General features: G+C 37.4%; 1 protein-coding gene across 3 annotated transcripts in view; it reads left to right on the forward strand.

Moving 5' to 3' along the window:
- The window catches only part of ELF1 (E74 like ETS transcription factor 1), a 110455-nt gene extending 88719 nt beyond the window's left edge, over nt 1-21736 (forward strand). For all 3 annotated transcript variants that reach the window (XM_044249831.1, XM_044249830.1, XM_044249829.1), the window contains 6 exons: nt 2285-2392; nt 3947-4114; nt 10493-10576; nt 11498-11690; nt 13054-13503; nt 19740-21736. In XM_044249831.1, coding sequence (XP_044105766.1) covers nt 2285-2392; nt 3947-4114; nt 10493-10576; nt 11498-11690; nt 13054-13503; nt 19740-20340 — 1604 coding nt within the window. In that variant the 3' untranslated portion in view covers nt 20341-21736. The remainder of the gene's footprint in view (nt 1-2284; nt 2393-3946; nt 4115-10492; nt 10577-11497; nt 11691-13053; nt 13504-19739) is intronic.
- Nucleotides 21737-25879: the final 4143 nt, after the last annotated feature.

Genomic DNA, 25879 nt, shown 5'->3' on the forward strand with positions numbered 1-25879 from the left:
TAGTTTGGGGGTGCCTAGGCGGCTCAGTTGGTTAAGCCTCTGCCTTTGGCTCAGGTCAGGATCTCAGGGTCCAGGATCGAGCCCTGCATCGGGCTCTCTGCTTGGCAGGGAGCCTGCTGTCCCCTCTCTCTCTTCTCTGCCTGCCTCTTTGCCTACTGTGACCTCTGTCAAATAAATAAATTAAATCTTTTTTTAAAATTGTACTTAGTTTTGTTATTTTTACTTTGGAAACCTGTAAACATTTAACATAATTGTTAAAACAACACTAAGTCCAAAGGAGGAAAAATTAGCAATCTAAAAATTGAAGCACACTAAAACAAATGAAACTAATTTCATTATTGAGGTGTGGCATAATCATATAGAGAAGAATTACTTAAAGTGGGTTTTTTTGGTGTGGGGATACTCAGGTATCTCAGTCAGTTAACTGTGTGCCTTCAGCTTGGATCATGATCCTTGCAGCCTGGACTCAAGCCCCGCATCAGGCTCCCTGCTCACTGGGGTCTGCTTCTTCCTCTGTGCTCTCTCAGTCTGTCTGTCTTTCTCTCTCGCACCCTCTCTCTCAAGTAAATAAAATCTTTAAAAAAAAAAGTTAAAGTGATTGTTAAGAAGATTTCATTTATTAATATATTTATTTAGGGAGAATGTGAGCTGGGAGGGGTGTAGCGGGAGAGAATCTTAAGCAGGCTCCACCAACATGGAGTCCACCGTGGGGCTCCATCTCATAACCCTGAGATCATGACCTGAGCTAAAATCAGGGGTCAGACTGAGCCACACAGGCATCCCTATAGTTATTTTTTAAGGCTGTGTATTTCCTAACAAGAAATAGCCTAAAAAGCAAAAAAATTTTAAAAAGCTGCTAAGGGATCTTAAATTGTTCTCAGTAATTGCAGCTTGTGTGAGTGTGTGTATATGAGATAGATGTTAGGGTAAAATCAAATAAGTGATGAAGTTAATGTCACAAGGAGCCAAGATTTATAGAGTAAGATTAGATCTGCAAATGTTAAATTGCAAAGTTAAATAACAATTTTATAATTCTCTATAAATTCTATGGTAAATTCATGGTAAAATATATAATTCTAGAAATAAATTCTATAACACTAAATTTGAATTGAAAATATTAGTATGAACTCATGATCTATTTTCTTCTTTAAAAAAACAAAATATTTTTTAGCCAAATATGGGACAACTTAAACATTAATAAGGACAGTAACTAATGGATTGAAGTCTATATAATATGTTTATGTTTTAACTTATTTTTTTTTTAAAAATCTCATTTATTTTAGAGTGAGAACGGGGGGAGGGGCAGAGGGAGAGAGAAATTCAAGCAGACTCTGCTCTGAGCGCAGAGCCCAACATGGGGCTCAATCGGCTCAATCTCAAGACCCTGAGATTATGACCTGAGCCAAAACCAAGTTGGATGTTGGGGCACCTGGGTGGCTCAGTCGTTAAGCCTCTACCCTCGGCTCAGGTCATGATCCCAAAGTCCTGGGATCGAGCCCCACATTGGGATCCCTACTCAGAAGGAAGCCTGCCCCTCTCTCTCCTACTCCCCCTGCTTGTGTTCCCTCTATTGCTGTGTCTCTCTCTATCAAATAAATAAAAACTTTAAAGAAAAAAAAAAAGAGTTGGATGTTTAACTGACTAAGCCACCAAGATGCCTCTCCCTCTCTTTTAAAAAAGATTTATTTAGGGCGCCTGGGTGGCTCAGTGGGTTAAGCTGCTGCCTTCGGCTCAGGTCATGATCTCAGGGTCCTGGGATCGAGTCCCGCATCGGGCTCTCTGCTCAGCAGGGAGCCTGCTTCCCTCTCTCTCTCTCTCTGCCTGCCTCTCTGTCTACTTGTGATTTCTCTCTGTCAAATAAATAAATAAAATCTTTAAAAAAAAAAAGATTTATTTATGTATTTTACAGAGAGAGAGAATATGAGCAGGGGGAGGGGCAGAAAGAGAGGAGAGGAAGAGAAGCAGTAAAAAATGAGAAATAGTGGGGTGCCTGAGTATCTCAGTCAGTTAAGCATTAGCACTTGATCTTAGCTCAGGTCTTGATCTCAGGGTCATGAGGTCAAGCCCTGAGTTGGACTCTGTGCTGGGCAGCCTACCTAGAGCCTACTAGGAAAAAAGAAATAGAGAAATATTTAATAGTCATATTCAATCTAGATTTTCTCTGTTGATACAAAATATATATATAAACCCAAGTATTAAGTGATGTTCAAGAGATCAAAACCTGTGTGTTTTCAAGCAACAGAGGTCTTGTAGCTAACTCGTGTTTTCTTCAAATGTATTGTAGTTGAAGCATCCTGTCCTAACGGGGATGAAACAATCGAAACTATCGAGGCTGCTGAGGCACTACTCAATATGGATTCTCCTGGCCCAATGCTGGATGAAAAACGAATAAGTGAGTGGTCATGTGCCATGATTGTTCATATTAATTTACTTGGAAAAGTTACTCTTGCCATCATCCTCTGTTAAATGGCAAATTCCAAGAGACCAGAGAGTATGTTTGATGTGTTTTGTGTCCCAAACACATTTTAAGAAACAATACTAGTTGAGGGACGCCCAGGTGGCTCAGTTGGCTAAGCAGCTGCCTTCAGCTCCAGTCATAATCCCAGGGTCTTGGGATCAAGTCCCAAAATCAGGCTCCTTGCTTGGCAGAGAGCCTGCTTCTCCTCTCCCTCTGCCTGCTACTCCCCCTGCTTGTACTCTCTCTCTCTCTCTGATAAATAAGTAAATAAAATCTTTAAGAAAAAATACTAGTTGAGACACCTTTGCTAAAGTATTCAGTTAAACAAGACTTCTTTTTTTTTTAATTAAAGAAGGAGACCTTTAGGAATAAAAACAATTTATTTAGTTGTCAAATAGCAGATTAGGCAGAATTTATTCTTGTAACCTCATTGGTGAAAGTATTAGAGCATTTATGGCCCAAGCTATTATAATTTAATGATCTGTATGAGTATTCATCAGTGAATAGGCAAAATTCATTGAAAAAATTTCTAACACCTCATAGCAGAAAACTCCTTGCCACATTATTGATCTGCTTTTAAATCCATGTTTCCTTTGGGCTTTTCTGACAAAGTGTCAAACTTGTAAATTAATTACTACTAAATGAATTTAAGATGTGGTTGAGTATTTTCTCTATGCACAGCAGTGCATTAAGCAATAATGTGATATACAAATGAACAGATAACTGTTTTTTTCCTCTCAACTTTACAGATTAATTTTGAAGGTAGTTGTTTATGTAAAAGCCAAAAATAAAGGCCATGGGAGGGATAGCAAAGTGTTCTGGAGAACTTTGGAAGAACTCTGAGACTTTCAGAGACAGGCTTTATAGAAGGAATGTTTTAACCTGAGCTATAAAAGACAAATAAGCTTTTAGTGGTTAGAGGAGATAAAGAGAATGGGTTGAGCCAGGGAGACAGACCTGTAAATAAGAGTGAAATGTTTGAGATAAAAATGGTTTGGTATAGCTGAAGTATAAGGTTTGTGGTAGGTATGAGATGAGAGTAGAAAGGTAGGTTTGATCTAGATTGCATGAGCTTCAGATGGCAGGCTATGGAGTTTGGCTTATTCTTACCATCTTTTTCCTCTATAAACTATGCAAAAGGTCAGTTTTATTTTTCTAATAATTTTAGGGTATAACGTTTTGTATAGAAGAATTACATGGTCAAATCAGACAGGTTTCAGAGAATAACTTCAGCAGCAATGAGAGAAGAATGGAGAAGAGAAATAAGATAAATTGGTAATAGGAAGTCAAGAAAGAAGGGCATTGAATTAGTCCTGTCAAGCCTGTCTGACTTAGGGTGCCTAATTTCAGACAGAGGAAATAAAAAGGAAATAGATTTCAAGATTTTACTTCTACTTTAACCCTCAGAGAAACAAGAAATTATCTGATGAAATTAGTTTGATTTATGATACAAGTTTGATTATAATTAGTTGATTTTGTTTCCATTAGATAATAATATATTTAGTTCATCTGAAGATGACATTGTTGTTGCCCCAGTCACCCATGTATCCGTCACATTAGATGGGATTCCTGAAGTGATGGAGACTCAGCAGGTTCAAGAGACATACGCAAACTCACCAGGAGCATCATCACCAGAACAACCTAAAAGAAAGAAAGGTGAGTGGTTAATTTGTTTAGGGCAAATAGTCCAATTTTGATGTGGAATCTAAACATAATTTGTATGCAGGGGTATTTCTACACCAATTAAAACTTACATAAGAAAAAATGAGGGTACAAAGCATAATTTAAAAGGTATCTATCTTCACATTAGATTCATTTAAAAAATCAGTTTATTTGGTGTATCCTGCAGAAATGGGGTTTTCCAGCTTTTTAAAGCCTCAATCTTTTACCTAAATCCTTTTGCCCAGACTCAGAAAGAGCTTGGGTAAGGGCACTTAGTTTCTAGCTTCCTTCCACAGGACATAGTTTGAAAACCACTGGCTTAGATTCCAATATAAGATTCCAGTGGGGAAAATAATGAGTTGGAAATCAGTAGGTAAGTGATTAAAGAGGAAAATACTAGGTTTTAATTAGATTTAAATTTCAAAGGGATTTTTTCACTCTTCACTCTTTAGGACCATGTCTGCATTCTAAAGTCTGACATTCTTTCCATTTCATTGCCTTCTGATTCTCCTCCAGTTTGTGTAATATTTTGAATTTAGTATCTTGCTTAATCACCAACCACCTAGTAGCCTAACTTCAGATGAAAGTAAGGGAAAGTCCAGGAGCCCAAAGTGAAGAGGAAAATGAAAACGGTGAGCCGAGGCTGCCGCATCTCTGAAGGGCTGAGATGGGCACGCCAATCTGATGTCCACGCAGAGGCCGAGGCTTGTGTCTTGGTCCAGTGCAAGATGAGATTACCAGAGACTTTAGCCTGTCATCGGGATCCTTGAAAGGCTCTCCCCTCCTGGGAAAAACAGTCTACCCATTGGCACAGAAAGGTGTCATGGAAGTTTATATTTCTCAGCTGGGCCTCTGAGTGGAAAAATTCTTTCTGTGAGAATTCATAATCTTAGGCTTACTTTAATCCAGGTTTATGATTAGATTTTAAATGATCACTGACTTAAGAAATTCCCAGCCAAGTAATTAACGTAAAAGTGACCCCAGACTGGCAATAACGTTGGGGTACTAGGCAGAAGCTCTTGTAGAAAACTGTTCTGGCAAGTCATACATTTAAACCCAGGCTGACAGGATTTCCTCAAACAAAGCCCTGTTGAAGGTGAGCTCACATTGCAATGTTACAGAATACAAAAGATAGAGAATCCCTGAATGAGGAGCAGAAGACATAGAAGATTCTAGCATTCTCTAAGAACTTCAGATAATAGAATTATCAAATAGAAACTTTGAGTAACTGTGACTACAATTATTAAGGCAAAAGAAGGAAAAGCAAGGTCAAAGAATGAGACTATTACAAAATACCAGATACAACTTCCTCTTCTGGACAAGATGGAATAACAGAACCTGATTTGGCAACGATTTGGGGTTATGGCAACAAAAACCAAAAATTAGTGGGACTACATTAAACTAAAAGGCTTCTGCTTAGGAAAAGAAACTATTAGCAAAATTAAAAGGCCACCTACAGAACAGGAGAATATATTTGTAAGCTGTATATCTGATAAGGGGCTAATGTCCAAAATACATAAGGAACTCCTACAACTCAATAGCAAAAAAACCAAACAACCTGATTAAAAAATGGGCAGAGAACCTGAAAAGACATTTTTCTAACGAAGACCTACAGATGGCCAACAGGTACCTGAAAAGATATGCTCAACATCACTACTTGTCAGGAAAATGCAAATCGAAACCACAGTAAGCTATCCCCTCACACCTGTCACAATAACTATCATCAAAAAGGCAGGAGATAACAAGTGTTTGCAAGGATGTGGAAAAAAGGAACCCTTGTGCACTGTTGGTTGGAATGTAAATTGGTACAGCCACTATGGAAAACAGTATGGAGTTTCCTCAAAATATTAAAACTACAAACACCGTATGATCTAGCAGTCTTACTCCTGGCTACATATCCAGAAGAAATCAAAATAAGATATTGAAGAGATGCGTGCACTTTCATGTTCATTGCAGCATTAAAAAAACATAGGTGGTCTATAGCTCTCTTTTTTGATGGGATCCTTGTCTGGTTTTGGGATCAAGGTGATGCTGGCCTCATAAAATGAGTTTGGGAGTTTTCCTTCCATTTCTATTTTTTGGAACAGTTTCAGGAGAATTGCACTACTGGGAATTTACCCTAAAGATACAAACGTAGTGATCCAAAGGGGCACGTGCACCCGAATGTTTATAGCAGCAATGTCCACAACAGCCAAACTATGGAAAGAACCTAGATGTCCATCAACAGATGAATGGATAAAGAAGATGTGGTATATATACACAATGGAATACTATGCAGCCATCAAAAGAAACGAAATCTTGCCATTTGCGACAACATGGATGGAACTAGAGCGTATCATGCTTAGCGAAATAAGTCAAGCGGAGAAAGACAACTATCATATGATCTCCCTGATATGAGGGAGTGGTGATGCAACATGGGGGCTTCAGTGGGTAGGAGAAGAATCCATGAAACAAGATGGGATAGGGAGGGAGACAAACCATAAGTGACTCTTAATCTCACGAAACAAACTGTGGGTTGCTGGGGGCAGGGGGGTTGGGAGAAGGGGGGTAGGGATATGGACATTGGGGAGGGTATGTGCTTTTGGGTAAATTGGAAGGGGAGATGAACCATGAGAGACTATGGACTCTGAAAAACAATCTGAGGGGTTTGAAGTGGCGGGGGGGTGGGAGGTTGGGGTACCAGGTGGTGGGTATCATAGAGGGCACACCTTGCATGGAGCACTGGGTGTGGTGAAAAAATAATGAATACTGTTTTTCTGAAAATAAATAAATTGGAAAAAAAAACAAAAAAAAATAGGTGGACCTTGAGGGCATTATGTTAAGTCAAATAAGAGAAAGACAAATATTGTGTGCTATCATTTACGTGTAGAATCTGAAATAACCAAGTTCATAGAGGCAAAGAGAGATGGAGATTGCTGGGGAGTTAAGGAAATGGGGAGATGTCAGTCAACGGGTACAAACTTACAGTTATAAAATGAGTAAGTTCTGGGGATCTGATATACGGGATGGTAACTTTGGTTAATGTACTGTATTATATACTTGAAAGTTGCTAAGAAAGTAGATCTTATATGTTCACACCCAAAAAACCAAGTAGTTATTATGTGAGATGATGGTATATTAAATAACCCTACTGTGGTAATCATTTTACATCATAGAAGTATATCAAATCATCATATTGTACACCTTAAAAATACACAGTTATATGTCATCATATCTCAATAATGCTGGAAAAGAATTTTAATAAAGAAACCCCCAAAACTTGGATTTACCCTCCTATTAAAACAACTAAAAATAGAGACAACGATGTATGAAACAGTGCCTCTAAAGACATCAGTCAACAAAAGCCAGTGATCCCTGAGAAACAGGAAACAAATGAGGTGAGCCGTATGATGACCCCAACTTACTGCATGGAGAATTTTTTTTTTTTAACAAACAGTTTGGCAGTTTCTTAAAACATTTAATGCATACTTAACATGTGACCCAGCCATTCTTCTACTCAGTATTTACCCAAAAGAGATGAAGTTACACATTTATAGAAAAACATCTGCGTGAATGAATGTTCTTAGCAGTTTTATTTGTAGTTGCCCCAAACTTGAAACAACCTAAATGCCTATCAACTGCTGTCTGGATAAACAGCTTTGTGGTGTATCTATGCAAGGAAATAGCACTCAGCAATAAAATAGAATGTACTGTTGATACATACAACAAAAACAATGAATCTCAGCATAATTATGCTAAAGGAATTACTTACACACCATATATATGTATCTCTTCATCTAAAGTTGTGGGAACTGCAAACTAACCTCTAATGACAAAATCTGTGAGTAATTGACTACCTTTGGATTGGGCAGAGTGGGAAGGGTATAAGGATTACAGAGGGGTACAAAGTACTTTTGGGGGTGAAGAGTATATTCACTGTTTTGAACATAATGATGGTTCCACAGGTCAATACTTACACTGGAAGATACCAAACTATAGATTTTCAACATATGCCATTTCATTTTATGTCTGTCATACTTCAGTAAATCTATTTTTAAAGTGAAGGACTAACATTCTAGTTAGGAAGACTGATATGAAAGGAACCCAATAGAACACATAATATATGGGTTAAACAGAAGATTAGTCACTGTTTAAAAGATAATTTATGAGCTCTAATATAGATCTGATATAGAATAAAAAGTATGAAAGAGTTTGAGATGTGAGGATTGAATGAAAAGGTCTACATATTTAATCAAAGCTTCAGAGAGAGAGAGAGAATATGTAGAGTGAGAAAGAGACCATATTCCAAGATAATGATTGAGAGTTCTCCAAAGTGACGTAAATCTCAGCATGGTGAATCCTGAGTAGCATAACTGTCAAAGAAATCCAGGCCTAAATACATTATAGTAAAAATGCAAAACATCACCCTCCCAGCCCCCTCCAAAAACAAACAAACAAAAAAAGAAAATACCAGGGAAAAGCTACATTACTTGAAGAGGATTGATTTTTAGATTGGCAGCTTAGAAGCTCCCAGTAGAGGCTGGAAGTGTTGGGTATCTTCAAAGTATTGGGAAGAACTGTCACCCAAAAATCCTATACCCAGTTCACGTAGAACTCACATGAAGCTATGCCACCTTGACTGGTAAGGAAGATGATGGAAAGGATGGATATTGGGTAGGTTTACCAACTGTCTCTGTCTTGACTAAAATTAGTGGTGAAAATAGAGGGAAGAAGAAAATGCTATCTATCAGAAAAAGTTGGTAAATAGAAGGCATAAAATAAGATGGTAGGAGGGATGGAAGCTAACTGAAGTCTTTGCTCCTAATATTTGTTATCATTGACACAGTCACCCAGAAGTATCTGCCGCATGAATGGTTCTCTGCAGATGTCTGTAGTGATGGAAATGGAGATACCTGGCTGATTAGGTTCTAGATTTACACATTAAGAGGGGCCTGAAGAGTGATCTTTTTGATCCACTTCTCGCTGATTCTTATTCACCCTAACTTCATAAGGGTTTTCCTGTTTGGTTTGGGGATGTGTTGTTACTAACCTTGTGATTTTTAGCTCTGGAATTCTGTTCTGCCAAGTTATTGCCTTACATTATCCTAACCCAGAGTTCATTCTTGTGATCTGGACCAGATAGACTCCGCCTCAGGAATGTTAGGGTAAAGGGGCACTTGGCTGGCACAGGCAGTACAACATGACACTGTTGATCTTGGGCCTTGACTTTGAGCACCGAATTCGGTGGAGAGGTTACTTAATTAAAAAAAAAAGAAAAAGAAAAAAGAATGCTGGGATAAAATACACTAAGGTATCTGTTTATAATCTTCATTGTTTTTCAGGTACAGAATGTTAGTCTGTCCAGGTAGCATGATCATCTTAATATAAATCCCAGGCAACATTGCCACCAAGTTGTGCTTCTAGATAAATGGCCAGAAGAAGATCACAAAGCTTTAGAATAGTTGGCTGACCCAAACTAAGTCTGAACACACTACAGATAGCGTTGTCAAAGTGGAGTTAGAGATTGAATGGCACGTAACTATAATGTTTTGCTGTGAATTAAAAGAAGTATAGAAAAATGAGAGGTTTTAAAATACAGGGGAAAGGGGCGCCTGGGTGGCTCAGTGGGTTAAGCCGCTGCCTTCAGCTCAGGTCATGATCTCAGGGTCCTGGGATCGAGTCCCGCATCGGGTTGTCTGCTCAGCAGGGAGCCTGCTTCCTCCTCTCTCTCTCTGCCTGCCTCTCTGCCTACTTGTGATCTCTCTCTCTGTCAAATAAATAAATAAAATCTTTAAAAAAAAAAAAAAAAGACAAAATTTATAAAAAAAAAAAAAAATACAGGGGAAAATAAAAGTTGACTATGTAGTTCACCAGAATTTTGCCTCATGCATTTTTTGTATCTCTAGAATTTTGGAAAGTTTCCAGTATTTAAGAACTACCTGTATGCAGATGAGAGAAAAGCTGAAAATTGACTTTTCCTACTGTAAAATGCATATATAACCAACAAACAGAGACAACTGCATGGCTTATTTTTGAGCCCAAGTCTTATCAACATCAAGAATATGTCCTCCAATTTTAAGGAAGCCATGTCAGTTTTATTACCTCAAAATGTTTCAAACTTAACCTCATTTTTATATATGAGCTGATGTGTCATTTCCTACATAAAATTGTTTGTGATTTACCTGTACTAATGATAAATTTTCACTGAAGTTCTTTTCCTTTTGAGTAAACAGCATTTTAGGAAACCAGTATGTGTACCATTGTGTATCTGTGTAAAGTACTTGGCATTTGAAATTTAGGATAAATGACCAAATAGCATTTATAAACAGCTAAATTGTCCATTTTATCTCACTTTTGATGGCAAATCCTTACACAGAGCTGTTCTCTTTTCAGGGAGAAAAACAAAACCTCCACGACCAGATTCCCCGGCCACTACGCCAAACATATATGTGAAGAAAAAAAACAAAGATGGTAAGGGTAAGTACAGTAATTCCCTTACAATACTTACAGGTCAAATAACAGTTAGATTGCTTTGAAATACCTACATATCATAAGTAAAATCAGCCAGCTCTCTTGACTTCTTGAAGTGGATCTTCTTGCTTCCAGATGCTTATAAGGTATAGTTGGGGGATGCCTGAGTGGCTCAGTCAGTTAAGCATCTGATCAGATCATAATCCCAGGGTCCTGGGATTGAGTCCCATGTTGGGCTCTGTGCTCGGTGGGGAGCCTGTTTGTTCCTCTGCCTCTGGCTGCAGCTCCCCCTGCTTGTGTTCTCTCTCTCTCTGACAAATTAATTAATTAATTAATTTTTAAAAAAAGGTAGAGGTGGTACTTTCTATAAATAGAGACTGGTAATAATGGAGCCCAAGAAATCCATTTAATAGATTTTCCTTACATACCTGTCAAAATAATCTGTCCTTTAATATTGAGCCTTTTGGAAGAGTTCAGCCAGGTTAGCTTTTCAGTTCATAGACACTTTATAAGATTGTTTTGGAGTTCTGCTATTTTCATAATTGCTGCCCAAATTTGAAGAAGATTGTTAAAGCCAATCCACTGGCTCTGATACAAAGAGAACAACTGTTGAAAGGTTTTGTACAGCACTTCTCCAGTGGTTCTTTTATGTGACAGCTCTTAAAGAGGTGGGGAAAAAGTCCTCTCAAAGTGCTTTCTTCTCAAGTCATCATAAATCTAATTGCCAGTATTGATCCATCCAGAAATCTGATGTGGAACTAATAAAAAGACCTATATTAGACCCTAAAAATTATCACCGGTGCTAACCAAGTTGCGTAATATTTTTCTATGATTATACAGGGAACTTATAAAACTTTTAGTTGTGTTTACTTTTGCTCTTTTCCAGTGAGATTTTGGTCAGTTAAACAGAAATTGCTTTTGTTTCAGGAAACACAATTTATCTCTGGGAGTTTTTACTGGCACTGCTCCAGGACAAAGCTACTTGTCCTAAATATATCAAATGGACCCAGCGAGAAAAAGGCATTTTTAAACTGGTAGATTCCAAAGCCGTATCCAGGTTGTGGGGGAAGTACAAAAACAAACCCGACATGAATTACGAGACCATGGGAAGAGCTCTTAGGTACGTGAAGTTTTTTGTCATTCATTGTGTTAAGAATATTGTTTCCTAAATACTAAAAAGCTAGGTAACTTCTAAAAAGGTAGAAGATTACAAAAATGTTGAATTTTTATTATTGAAGAGCTAAAACCATGCTACTCATAGGAATCAGTTCGTATTTAAATTGTAATCCTGTTCTGATCTGGGAAAATGTTTTTTTTAAAAAAAATCCATGCAAACAACAGATACTATACTTGTAAAGGGAATAGAGAATGTGAACCATCATCAGGAATTATAAATTGACCATGGGGCTCATATGTTTTGAGCCCTTAAACTTGAATTCAGCACAAAATTGAGTAGCGGTAATCAGGTACTTAATAAGGGGGTGCATTTTTTAAACGTAAATAACAGGTATGATCTGTATTATGTTGGAATAAATGCTTCAAGAATAATATTAGACACTGTGAACATTTTGAACTAGGTAGGTTATCATTTTATTCCAAAGCTCACTTTTAGTGTGTTTTTCTGTGATCAGGTTATCTATTCTTAAAGATATGCATTTGTTTGAGAAAGAGTTATTAGATAACCTTCTTAAACTAGAACTACTTAGTTACACTTTGTGTGTATTTGTTTTTTTAACTCACACTTTTTAGATTCTTTTTTTTTTTTTTAAAGATTTTATTTATTTCTTTGACAGGCAGAGATCACAAGTAGGCAGAGAGGCAGGCAGAGAGAGAGGAAGGGAAGCAGGCTCCCTGCTGAGCAGAGAGCCCGATGTGGGGCTCAATCCCAGGACCCTGGGATCATGACCTGAGCCGAAGGCAGCGGCTTTAACCCACTGAGCCACCCAGGCGCCCCCACACACTTTTTAGATTCTTGATCTAATTAAAATCAGTGACAAAATTTGAATCACTTCTGTTTGTACATCATTAAATTTTATATGGAAAACTGAATCAGATTCACTGAATCAGATTTAAACTGGTAGGGAGATTATAATAAACGATGGAAGGGAAATAAACTCTTGAAGTTTGTAGTAGATTTTATTATTCCAGCAAATTGGAAGAAGGGGAGACAAAGGAAGAATAGTGAATGACTAGGATAATCCATGTATTCTATCAACAATCCCCTCATCAGAATTGGTTTTAGGTTTAGTTGATAATAAGGATTTTTCTTTATCTGTGAGTATATGTGTTTTACATTTATACAGAAAAAAAGTTCAATTATACTATCTTATAAAAAATAACTGTGCTTCATTTTGAAATTGTTCTCCCACTTGTTTCCAACTTAAAACCTTTGTTTATGATTAAGGAACTTTAATTTTGTTGAACGTAATTTTAATTTATGTTTAACCAAATAAAGTATTGTTAAAATTGTCTGCTTTGAATAGGTACTATTACCAAAGGGGTATCCTAGCAAAAGTAGAAGGTCAGCGCTTGGTGTATCAATTTAAGGAGATGCCGAAAGATCTTATTTATATAGACGATGAGGACCCAGGTTCCAGCATCGAGTCTGCGGATCCATCACTGTCTTCAGCAGCCACTTCAAGTAGGAGCCAAGCAAGCAGATCGAGAGTATCCTCAAGTCCGGGGATAAAGGGGGGAGCCACTACAGTTCTCAAACCAGGGAATCCTAAAGCTACAAAACCCAAAGATCCTGTGGAAGTTGCACAGCCGTCAGAAGTCCTGAGGACAGTGCAGCCCACACCATCTCCGTACCCCACCCAGCTCTTCCGGACTATTCATGTCGTCCAGCCAGTACAGGCTGTCCCAGAAGGAGAAGCAAGCACCACCAGTAGTGTGCAGGACGAAACGTTAAATTCCTCTGTTCAGAGTATTAGGTGAGAAAACTAAAGTTACTGATACATATGTTTATGTGATGTTTCTGACCAGAGTCATCATTTGTTGATGACTCTGGGTTGGGATTCAGAAATGAAAATAAAAATTATATTGATTTTTAAAGCTAGAAGCCTTGTTCAGCAGATTGGTTTCAGCAGCTGTGTGTATTACATCAGCCCTCTGATTGTATCATTGATTTCTTATTTTTAAACTTTGTCATTACGTGCTGCTGTCCTATCCATTTAAATCTTGTCCGCTATACCTCTGTATAATTCGATAGATCCCTACAAGAAGGGATCCACATATTAGAAAATCCAGAGAATGGTTTCAGATTCTTTTTTTTCAAAGTCAGAAGCTATAAAAATTCTACATAAACGGACATATCATGACCTGTATTGTAGTGAGTTCCAGGAAATAACATTATTTTTTGGGAAGATTCTATCATGGAACAGTTCTAAAGTTTAAAGAGGTAGGGAGGCCAAGAATCTAAGGTTCACTTTTTCACACTTTTAGAGTGGCAGAAATTGGAAGAATAGTTTTTTAGCAATCAAATCAAATTTGCCTCCTAGCCCCAGGAAAGATAGGAAAAACAAATTGACCAAAGAAAACCTCATCAGCTTCAGACTGGTCTTCTGCAGAATTTGGGAGTAGTCTCACTGCTATGGGGTGGGGGAAGAGGAGGAGGGCAGAACATTCGATGGACGTTTGCAGTATTTTTTTCCTTCTACTATCATGAATTTCCAGAATATGAATTATAATAAAATATAGGAGCCCTTCCAAAGCCAATAAAAATGATTCCTTGAATACTTTCATTAAGTGACTTCAGTCTCACAGTCTTACGTTCAAATATGCCAAAATATAAATGCCGGCGTTTTGTTCAGTTGATTTTGAAGTAAGAAACAGTACCCGGAATCGAGACAGAGTTAGATATTCCCGTCTTCCTTGTATGGTCCATTTAAACTTTTGGCATCATGAAAATTGACTTGCAAGGAGTGTAAAAATTACATTTTCCCCATTTTAACTGGACAGGAATGATAATCTTAAACTGTTATTAGAGGAGTACTTATTTTTCTATTTGCCTTTTAATGTTTCATTTTCAATTATTGGTTATGTGTGATGACTGAGTATCTATTTGGTGTGATTCCTCCCATTGGTTGGTGTGATTCCTCTCATTGGTTGCTAGGCTCTTTGTCATCATATCACTGTATTTGTGTTGATAGGAAACAGTACATGGCCACAGCTATTCAGAGGGGATCCCCTTCATAGAGTGATTCGTTATTTTTAAGCATCTGTCATCAGTTTGCTTTTTATACCTTGAGGATAAAATAAATGCCTGACCCCCCCATAAAAAAATCCCACATAACTGTAGCTCTGAAAGGTATTAAATTGTGATACTGAATTGGATGCAGTGCTCTGAATGTCAATTTCTGAATGATACTCAGTGCCAGATATTAAAACACTATAATACACTCCCTATCCATGATTTGCAAACTCTTTTGGTGTACTTTCCAGAATTTTCATGTCCAAGGTCCCTGATTATTCTGGATTATTCTGTGGACTCCCTGCCTGCTTCCTGCCTCTACTGTTTTTTCTCTTCAGTTCAACCTATGCAAGACTCTTAGTCACAGCTTTGCTATGTTACCTTCTTGCAGCTTTTGTTAGATCTGTGTTGCACACAGAGCGCAGTAAAATTTCTGGAGCATCAGCTACCAGCTCTCACTCTCTGCTCGGATTCCTTCCTTGTCTTCTAGCTAAAGCTGCCTGCTTGGGTGCACCGCAGTCTGGTCAGTGAACCAGGCATTGCCATTGACTTCAGTGCCTGTCTTCTCCCATACATTTAAACCAAAGGAGCCACGTTTTAATCATTGCTCTTCTCCTACCACTTAGCCTCGTGTCTGGCACATAGCATCCCTTCAGATGTATAGAACTTATTTTGAAATAGTGTCTATATTCATTCTGTATCTCCTCTCAGAGTAATGAGTTCTCTAAGTGGACTGCTTATGTAATGAAGAAATAACAAAACTTAACTTGTCAGACTTTAAAACATACTTCCTTGTTGAAAAAATCATTTTATATTTATGTGTATGTATATACACATATTCTTCATCATTCTTTTGACTTTTAAAAATATTCTTTCTTTTGGGTGTACCTTCTATTTATATCTCCCCCCAAATCCTACTTATTTTAATGTAGTTAAACCTTTTATGGGATGCATTTTATTCCCTGAAATAACTAGATGAGGAAAGGCCAAAGTTAATGAATAATAATGCTCTTTGAAGAATGACACCTGCTGAATATAGTAACTTGGGTTTTGCCATTGTTCCTTTCCATTATATAGAAAGAAAGAAAAGTCTTAAATTTCATGCAAATTGTACATATTACTCTGAAATTTTATTGTATTATTAGAATCATTTTTCATTAGATTAATTCCTTGCTTAGCACTTTATTTTTTGTCTTTTTTATAATTACTCCAAATTTTCATTATGAAAAATTTCAAAATATCAACAGATTGAAATAGTACGATGAACACCTATTTACATCCTTTTTGATTCACAGTTGATAACGTTTTTGCCTTGTTTTCACTCTGTATTTATTTATAACCTTTTTTCTGTTGGGCTATTTGTCAAGTAAGTTGACAGCCTTATGACATTTCACTCTCAAACATTTCAACATCCTGCTTTTAAGAATAGAGAGATTATCCTAGGTAACCATGTTATCACTCCTAAGAAGGATAAGAATACTTTGGCTATATTTTTCTTAATTTTATAACTACTGATTAACAAAATCAAAGACCAGTTAAAGATTTTTTTCTGTAGCTAAGATGGAATATATATGATTTAAAATTAGGTGATTAATATAACAACAAGAACTGACACTTTCAAAGCACTCTCTGTATTTCTTACACTTTTCCATATATTAATGTCTAATAACCTCACTGATCAATGAGATATAGGTAATATTATTCCTATTTTACAGATGAGGAAACCAAGGCAAGGAGAGGCCAAGGAGCCTGGTCACATCTAGTAAGTGGTGGGGACAGCGTTTTAATGCAAGCAGTTTAGTCCAAAGCAGTGAGCTTTAATGATTTGTCACTCTGCCTGCTGATTCACATAACTCTCATGAATTACCAGTTATTTACAATGAAGTAGCAACATGTTTTTTCTTTTCTCAATTTTTCCTTTGCTTATGTCTTTTTGTCTCACATAATTGCATGTATCTATGTGGAAATCTATTAAGCTTTTCTTAATTGATTTATGGTATATGTGCTCGATTTTTAAAAATTTTGATTTTGACTCTGACTTCATGTTATTTAAAGAGACAACTACAACAAAAGTAAACCTCTGGTCAGATTTTTTCCTGAAATTGTCCCTTGGTAAACTTGCAAGTCCATATGCCTACCTAACATAACTTCTTTCTGTATAGTATTTTCAAGTACTAATAGTTTGTGTTAGGGTCTTTTGAATAAATTAGCTCTAAAAATGTATAATGTGTAGATTATCTTAAAAACAAAGTAATGGAGTACAAAGAATGTATATTCTTTCGATTACTTTCCAGCCCTCCATCCTTATCGATTATTAGATGTAACATTGAATCGGATTAATTCACTATTCTGAGTCTGTTTCCTCATCTGTAAAATAAAGATAATACTTAACTTTACAGGTGATTGTAACAGTTAAATGACATTCTTGACATCTAGATACAGTAAAACTGTATTAGTAAATACAGTAGATACAGTAAAACTGTATTAGTAAAAACTAAATGTTAATTTTTACTAACTAGTAAACTAACTACTAACTAGTTTAACAGTTAGTAAAAACTAAATGTTATACTGTATATCTGTTTTCATCTCAGAAAGTTTGAGGTATTTTAAATTTCTAGTATTGCAGTAGTGGTTACGAGCAGCTTAGGAAATTTGTATAAAGTAGTTTACTATAACCTTTGTTATATAATATAACATCACCAGACACAAATGACTGTTTAATCATTAACTAAGACAAAAATAATTTAAAATTTCTGTAGCAGGGAAAAGGCTGCATAATATTTTACCTTTAATCTCTGAATTTTTTATTAGTGAAAATTAGTTATTTTAGAATTTCTTCAAATAAGCCAGTATATTTACACTGTAGATATTATAGATGAGTATATGTATTTTCTGGAAGATGGCAGTCTGTTGTTTTGAGGTCTTTTTTCTAGTTTGAACAAAAGCATTGAAAGTCTAGTGGTAGCCCTGGTTAGCAATATGGAAAATTTCCAAGTACATTCTTGATTGTACCACACCTGAGGGAGGAAAAAAGGAAGGTGGAGTCATGTATTAAAGGTGTGTAATTGCCCACAGCTTAAAGATATAATCGGCAATAATCATCTTTAGCTAAAGTTATTTAGGACTGAGGAAGTGGCAGTGTGTTGTAATTATCCTAAGGCACAGAGGCCTTGCAGTCAGATGGCCTCTTTCCTTATCTAACTGGTCACCTCATGCTAGCTGTTCACCCTCTTTGTGCATTTAATTTTATATATAAAATGGGGATAATGGTACGTATCGGGTGGCAAGACTATACATATTTCTAGATACAATCTGTGCTCACTATATACCGTGTGTACTATTTTATCTGTATATACATGTACATGAATGCTTGTCATGAGAAACCCTTTATTTAAGAAATGATCTCTGGCTGCAGGGTCAGTTACCACACCCAGGCTCAGATTCTACCCAAGATGTCCTGATGCACATAGGCAGGGGGTAGAAAGGGGGCACCGTATATTTTGGAAAAGCTGCCTGACTCCCAAAGTTATTCTGTATTCTACCAACTCTTCCTTGCTTGACCAATAATATCAGCAGATCTGGCCTTTATTTCTAGTCATCCCCTGCCCACCTATTAAATCTTCATTACCTGACTCATGCTCTTTTCTGGCTCTGTCCTTCGAAAGAGCTGCTAATATCCCTCTCTAGACTGATCCTCACAGTGACAACTTGGTTGGAATCTGAACTTGGAAATCAGAATCCTATCATTGTGTGCAGGCTGTAGTCATCCTGTGTCTTTCCACTTGCTTTGAGTTTCTCTTAAGTTGCTCTGAGTTTTCTTTTCATATTTCCACCTAGTCCATTTGTGTTCTCCAGAGTTTCACTTCTCACCTATGTGACAGGCCACATAACTGTAACTTACTAAAATTTGCCTATAATAATCTATGTGCAATGATTAACATTTGGACTGTGGGGGCCAGTCTAGCTGTTAATCATTTGAAGTAGTAGTCATCTATTGTTTTTGTAAAATAGCTTTACAGAATCCAGAAGAAACACAATTGAGATCCAGATGCTGAGTTTTTTCAGCTGCATTTGTTTTATGCTAACAATGGTCATAACTATAATTTCCACAGCAATGAACTTTTAAAATTGGATTGACTCACAATATCATTTACAAATTTCTTCAATAACCTAAATGAACAACCTTACATAAACTAGGCTTACATTAAAGGATTTTATGTTAAATTGTATTTTTATGGCTAAAATCTGTGAAGATTATTTGAACTGAGAAAACTGTTAAAACATGCTTCTATTTACTTTTGCCGAGCTTGCCCTTATTTTTTGCTCTCTCTGGCAACCTAAAGAACCCTCATGAGTTAATTATATTCATGACTTATTTTGTGTAATATGACATGAACTGTGAACTATTAAATCTCTTCTGCAAAAAAAAACCCACAAAATTTCTTCTGATAGTTCTGTCATGTATACATTTAAGACTGATTTTTTTTTAATTTTAGGCAATTGCACATTTTTCCTCTATATGTAGAAAAACAGGTTGAAAACAATTACAATCCTATGAAGCTAGGTAATTGTGGACGAGGATTGGCCCTTAAGTATTAAAAATAATGAGAGTGAATCCAATACAATTGTTTTAAAATTCCTAGTTTCCTTTCACGCGGCTCATACGTAACTTCTTTTCCCAGCATTTTGATATCCTTCTCTTCCCCCAACAAAATTGCCTCCCCATTTGCATTAATGTGGCACTTTGCACAGGCTTTTTCCCCCCTCATCAGATAGTATCACACTTAATGGCTTGAAAGTTTTGTGTCAGGCATTCCATATAATACAGAGTCTGGTATGGTGTTTCTGCTGTGTCGAAGATATGGGAAGTAGCATTCCAAATGTTCGGCTCCTATTTTATCAGAACGACTTATCAAACATTAAAGTTTAAAATGATGTAGAATGTGCTGATTTTCTGTAATTTCATCATCTCAATAGGACTATACAGGCTCCAGCCCAAGTTCCAGTGGTCGTGTCTCCTGGGAATCAACATTTGCATACAGTAACACTCCAGACTGTGCCAATCACAACAGTGATAGCCAGCACAGATCCATCTTCGGGTGCTGGGTCTCAGAAGTTCATTCTACAAGCCATTCCATCATCACAGCCCATGACAGTATTGAAAGAAAATGTCATGCTGCAGTCCCAGAAGCCGGGCTCCCCTCCTTCCATCGTCCTGAGCCCTGCGCATGTGCAGCAGGTTCTTACCAGCAACGTCCAGTCCATCTGCAATGGCACCGTCACTGTGGCTTCATCTCCGTCCTTCAGTGCTACGACTCCCGTGGTGACCTTTTCTCCTAGAAGTTCACAACTCGTTGCCCACCCACCCGGCACGGTCATCACGTCAGTTATCAAAGCTCAAGACACAAAAACACTTGCACAGGAAGCGGAGAAAAAGGAAGCCGAAGATAATTTGAAAGAAGACAGTGAGAAAACTGAACAGCCACAGCCTTACGTGATGGTGGTATCCAATTCCAGTGGATTTACCTCTCAGGTAGCTATGAAACAAAATGAATTGCTGGAACCCAACTCTCTTTAATACATACGCCAAAGGAATTGTGGATGATTGTTTTTTAATTGAACATTTTCAGTTGCCTGCAAACTCTCTGGTTGATTCTAAGAGAAATTCTACAGATGTTCCTGATTTTTTAGCTCATTGTTAAAAATATTAATTTAGAGTTAATGTTGACTTTGTTAGATGAGGGAGGGAACCCCAGTGTTCCTCTTTGTTCTCCAAATGTTTCAGAATTCAATTGTGAAGGAACAGGAATTTTGTACTATGAAGTTCTTCTTTTCAGATTTTTTCTCAGTTGCTATATCGTAAGCATTTTTAAAGTTTCTTTTTTAATTTTTACATGGTATTAGCTTTTCTGATTCTTTTGTAAATACAGTACTTCAATATAAGGCAACAGGAAATTTATGTAGGAACTATTTTCATTCCATTTGTGTAAGTTAAAGTCTTGACTCTCAAATGCAAGACTCCTATTTTCTATTTTGTTAAAATTATGATTTCACTTAGATTGACGTTAGTTGGTTGCACTGTATAAGGAAATATGAATATGTAAAAAAAAACATGAAAAATTGGAAAATGTCCATGATATGGCTGAACCTTACTTCAGAAGCAGAATGGTACAAAAGCATCAGCCCTTTCAAGAGTGGCTGTCCTGCTGAATAGTTGTATAACATTGGGCAAAGCCACTGGATCTTTCTGGGCCTCGTTCTCTGAAAAAAGGAAGGGGTGCTTTGGATTAGACTTGATGATCTCCCGTTTGCTTTCTGGTTCTAAATTTGAGGTTTCTAGCATCTATATTTTAAAGTTAAATCAACTAAAACATTATCACTTATTTCTTAATGTAGATACAGCTAACATATTACAGAAAAGTGGCCCTACAAAATTCATTCTTCTCTTATCCATAAGATCTGTTATGATTCTGAATTCTTCCTAAATACTTTGTTAATTAACTCTTTAGACCACTGTGCACTGTGGTCATTAGTAAACTTACGTTGCCAAGTGCTAAACAATATACTGCCATTCTGAAAGATCCAGGGCTCGCTCTTAAGGGCCCAGAAAGCAACCAAGACTTGAGCTAATCTGGCTGAGTAGTGAGTTGCTATAAAAGCATAATTGCTTTATATTTTGGATCATTTTTTATCGGGAGTGGGGGGGTTGCATACAAAGATAATATACATTATATCTAAGTCTCTGAAATGAAATAGTTTTTAGATTACTTTTTCAACTGTAAATAATGTACATTTAATTTCACAAGAAAAAATGTTTTCTGCAAATTTTCTAGTACAGCAAAGGAGAAATTTTTGTAGATGAAAAAATCATTATGTTTAGAGGTCTAATGTTATATGTTTTCATATTATGGAGTGAATTTGTATTTAAACAAAAATTTAAATTTTGGAATCCTCTAAACATTTTTGTATCTTTAATTGGTTTATTATTAAATAAATCATGTAAAAATTCTCAATGTTTGTGTTTTCAAACAAATGTCTCTTGAGAACAAATATACAGAGAATGTTGCTAGCATTTACAGTGTTACTAAATGTTCGTGTAACAAGCTCCATTGGTCAGATTATAATTGCAGAATTGTCATCCTCTCATTTTTCCTTGCCGCTGTGCCAAACTGTGGTTTCCAGACAGCACACAATGGATCATCAAGCTCTGAAAATTAGAAAACCATAAAATTTTCCCAGCAATAATATTCAACACACTTTAAAAACCAAGTTTTTTTCTTTAAACCAAGTTTTTTGTTTGTTTGTTTGTTTAAAGACTTTATTTATTTATTTATTTGACAGACAGCCATCTCAAGTAGGCAGAGAGACAGGCAGAGAGAGAAGGGGGAAACAGGCTCCCCACTGAGCAGAGAACCCCATGCAGGGCTTGATCCCAGGACCCTAGGATCATGACCTGAGCTGAAGGCAGAGGTTTTAACCCACTGAACCACCCAGGTGCCCTAAAAACCAAGTTTTCTAATTGGAAAAATTTTTTTTCTAATTGGAAATTTAGCAGCTAATTGTTAAACTTGGAAAACATGGAAACAGAAAAATAGATGAAAATTTAAATATTAATGCAATATCCCTGTACACTTACTCATTTTCTGTCAGTTAATACTGTTCCAAAACATGATTTTAGTGGGAGCATTTCTATCTCTGAAGTCAGAGGGAAGCAGAGAAGAATTTGAATGAATAGGCCTTGCTAAATTTCCCCATATACTACCCTTCACTCATACCCTTTTTTCCTGTCATTTTTCTTGACTTTCCACTCTATCAAACCTAGTATAAAAATGCTAGGCTTAAGCATTTCTTTGAGTCTTCATTTCCATTTGAAGTCTCCCGTGTCATGTAAAGCATATTAAAATAAATATGCTTTCCTCCTTTAACCTGTCTTTGTCAGTTTGATTTTTAGGTTCAGCTAAGGACCCTAAGAGTCATGGAAAAGTTCTTTCTCCTCCATAACTCTCTCTAGCTATGCATCCCCTAATATAATTTCATTGTATTGAACTCCTAAACAGGAGGATAGTGTTCATTTGATATCTGGCCTTGTACATCAAACCATTGATTCAACATGTATTTATTCATGTGATGTTATGGTCACTGTCCTTAACCTAAAAACTTGATGCTTTCCTTGTTTTCCATTTATTCTTTAACCCTCTGTAGTATTGCATTCACCCTATTACCCTGAAATAACTGCTGTAAAGGTCACTAACTAGTAATTAATTGCCATATTGCCAAATTTCTATCCTTACATATTTTCCCTGACCTTTCTAGTATTTAACCTTTTATAACTCCCTTTTTTTTTTAAGATTTTATTTATTTATTTGACAGAGATCACAAGTAGGCAGAGAGGCAGGCAGAGAGAGAGAAAGGAGGAAGTAGGCTCCCCGCTGAGCAGAGAACCCGATGCGGGGCTCGATCCAGGACCCCAGGATCATGACCCGAGTGGAAAGCAGAGGCTTTAACCCACTGAGCCACCCAGGTGCCTCTTTATAACTACCTTTTAAATTCTCTTGCCTTCACTTTCATGCCCAGCTTGCTCCTGTTCTCCTCCTGCCTTTAATAATATTTTAGTATTGCTTCAGAGACTTTTGCAAAGGTTGGAGTTCCCCATGTTTTATCCAACGATCACTGTTCTTTTCATTGTCCTCACCTTGTTCCCCTCTAGTCTTCTCCCCAGTGCAACGGGAGTGCCAGTTTAATTACGTCAAACCCTTCAGTGTCGAGCCCTTCTTTACTGTCCTCAGAGTTGACGTTCTGCATAGTCTTACCCCTTCCTTGGGCACACCAGCCTTATCTTTAGATTTTACTCTCCAAATCGTAACTGTCAATAATGATTGAGATGATTTCGGTTGCATGAAACAAACAAAAGCCTAATTCAAAATTATTTAATAGTACAGAACAAAAAGTCTGGAGTCGGGTTTCCAGGTTAGTTAATTCAGGAACTCAGGGGTGATAGTGAGCAACCAGATTTCTTCCTTCTCTGCTTTCCCATTTCAGGATTTTGGTTTTATTTCTAGGATGGCTTCTGCATAGTTGCAAGACAACTACAGGAGTTTCTACTGTTTCTGTTTTTCGGTAAGAAGACCTTTCCCAGAACACACTGAGCAGCCATCTCTTCAGAGCTCATTGGCTAGATTGGTCATATACCCCTTTCCAAAACCACCTGCTGGCCAAGGAAGTAGAATTACCATAAATGACTTAGTTGTATGTTGAGGAGATGGAAAGCCAAACAAAATTAGGGTTCCATACCACGAAATAAGGGAGGAATGATACAGTCTACTGTCACCCATACACCTCCTCCTTCCTTCACATACACTTTAAAAAGTGCTCATGCCTACATAAAACGTATCTTCCCAAAGAGAGATCACCCGAAGTCTCACCCAGTTACTTGATCCAGTTTTATGACTGGGATCTTTGGGATGATGCACAGTCTTCTTTTTCAGATCAGCTATGCTCCCGGGTTTCTTGTCCTCTTCAGTCATATCTACTATGAGCGCTCAGAAAAAGATTTTTTTTTCCCTAGGGTTTCTCAGCTTTAGAATACATTTCTTGATAATGGTGTGAGTTTGATGCACTGTCCCAGGGTCCCCCTACTTCTGTCTGAAAGCATTGTGTCCTCAATGCCTTCCATCCTGCCTCTTCGACATGCCTGGCCAGTTCTGCATACCAGGGTCAGCTGGGGAGCCTTCCATTTCCAAATACCAAACTGTCTGTTACTGTGAGATCTTGGTCATTTGCAACAGAAATGGATACTGGTTTTTAGCATAAAAGAAATGTTATCAGAAGAATATTGCATAGCTCAAAGAATATACGAGAGGACTAGAGAGTCGGGCCCAGTCTGAGTCACACAGCTAGGAAAAATCTGCACAACTAGTCTAGCGGGGAAATTGTAGCCACCTCTGTCAAGCACTGAACACCAAGCTTTGTATTACTACCTCTAGTGCCTTGGGAATTTGATCTTGATAGGAGTTCTACTACCTCTAGAACTTGATTCACTGTTGTCAACTAGCTACCAATTTATGTGACTGGCAGAGCCTAGGTCAAGTGTCCAGCCAGGACCTGAACCCCAAGGCAGGCTGAGAAAGCACTTTCAGCTTTTCGACTAGTTTGGCATTTTTTTCAGCTTCTATAGAGGAGGCTGCCTGAGTGGGAATTAAGACTCAAGGAATCCCCCAAACATAAGGGGGCTGAGATTACAAGCTGCCCGAAAGAATGACCTATGTCTTCCATGAGGGAAAATCCAGATTTTGTGGCGCTTGAATTTACACAACTTGGTGGTTGGGTGGGTGAAGGGGACATAATTAGGAAGAAACACAACCACTTGCATTTGCTGTCACTCTGCTTTGCACAGCTTATCTCATTCTTTTTATTTTTTTTTAATTGAGTAATATCTACACCCATTGTTGGGCTCCAACTCATGATCCCGAGATCAAGAGTCACATGCTCTTTCAACTGAGCCAGCCGGGTGCCCCCAGTTTATCTCATTCTGTTAGGCTAACTTCTACCTGTTCTTTGAACCTCGGCTTACACATTACTTCCTCTTGAGAGCTTTCTCTGAGCTTTTAGAAGCTTCCCACTGCTGTCATAGAGCCTTTTAATTTCTCCCATTTGGGCACAGAAAACACGATGATAATAATTGCTGGCTGATAGGTGTGATTCCAACACTGTAAGAGGCAAACTTGTAGTCACTCTAGTACCCTAGTTCCTAGTGTAATAAGCTATGCGCTGTACATACTAGATATTAAATACTGACTAAACTACATGTTCTCCTTGCCTGTTTTCACACTCGTTTTCTCATGTTGCTAACTACCATCTGTATGCTGATGACTCTCAAATCTTATCTAAGGAGCCAAACTTGCCTCAAAAATAGCTTTATGGAGCTATAATTGACATACAATAAACTGCACATGTTTAAAGAGTATAAACTCACCATCACAATAATCGAATAGTGAACCTTCCCAGGTTTGGTGACCATTAGCCTAAAATTTACTTTGTGCCTCTTTGTAACTACTCCCTTCTTGCTATTGCTCCTTGCTCTTCTTGGCCTATTCCACCCCCAGTTGACCACTGATCTG

The sequence above is a fragment of the Neovison vison genome, chromosome 5, assembly GCF_020171115.1.
Source record: "Neovison vison isolate M4711 chromosome 5, ASM_NN_V1, whole genome shotgun sequence".
In the NCBI taxonomy this organism is placed as follows: Eukaryota; Metazoa; Chordata; class Mammalia; order Carnivora; family Mustelidae; genus Neogale; species Neogale vison.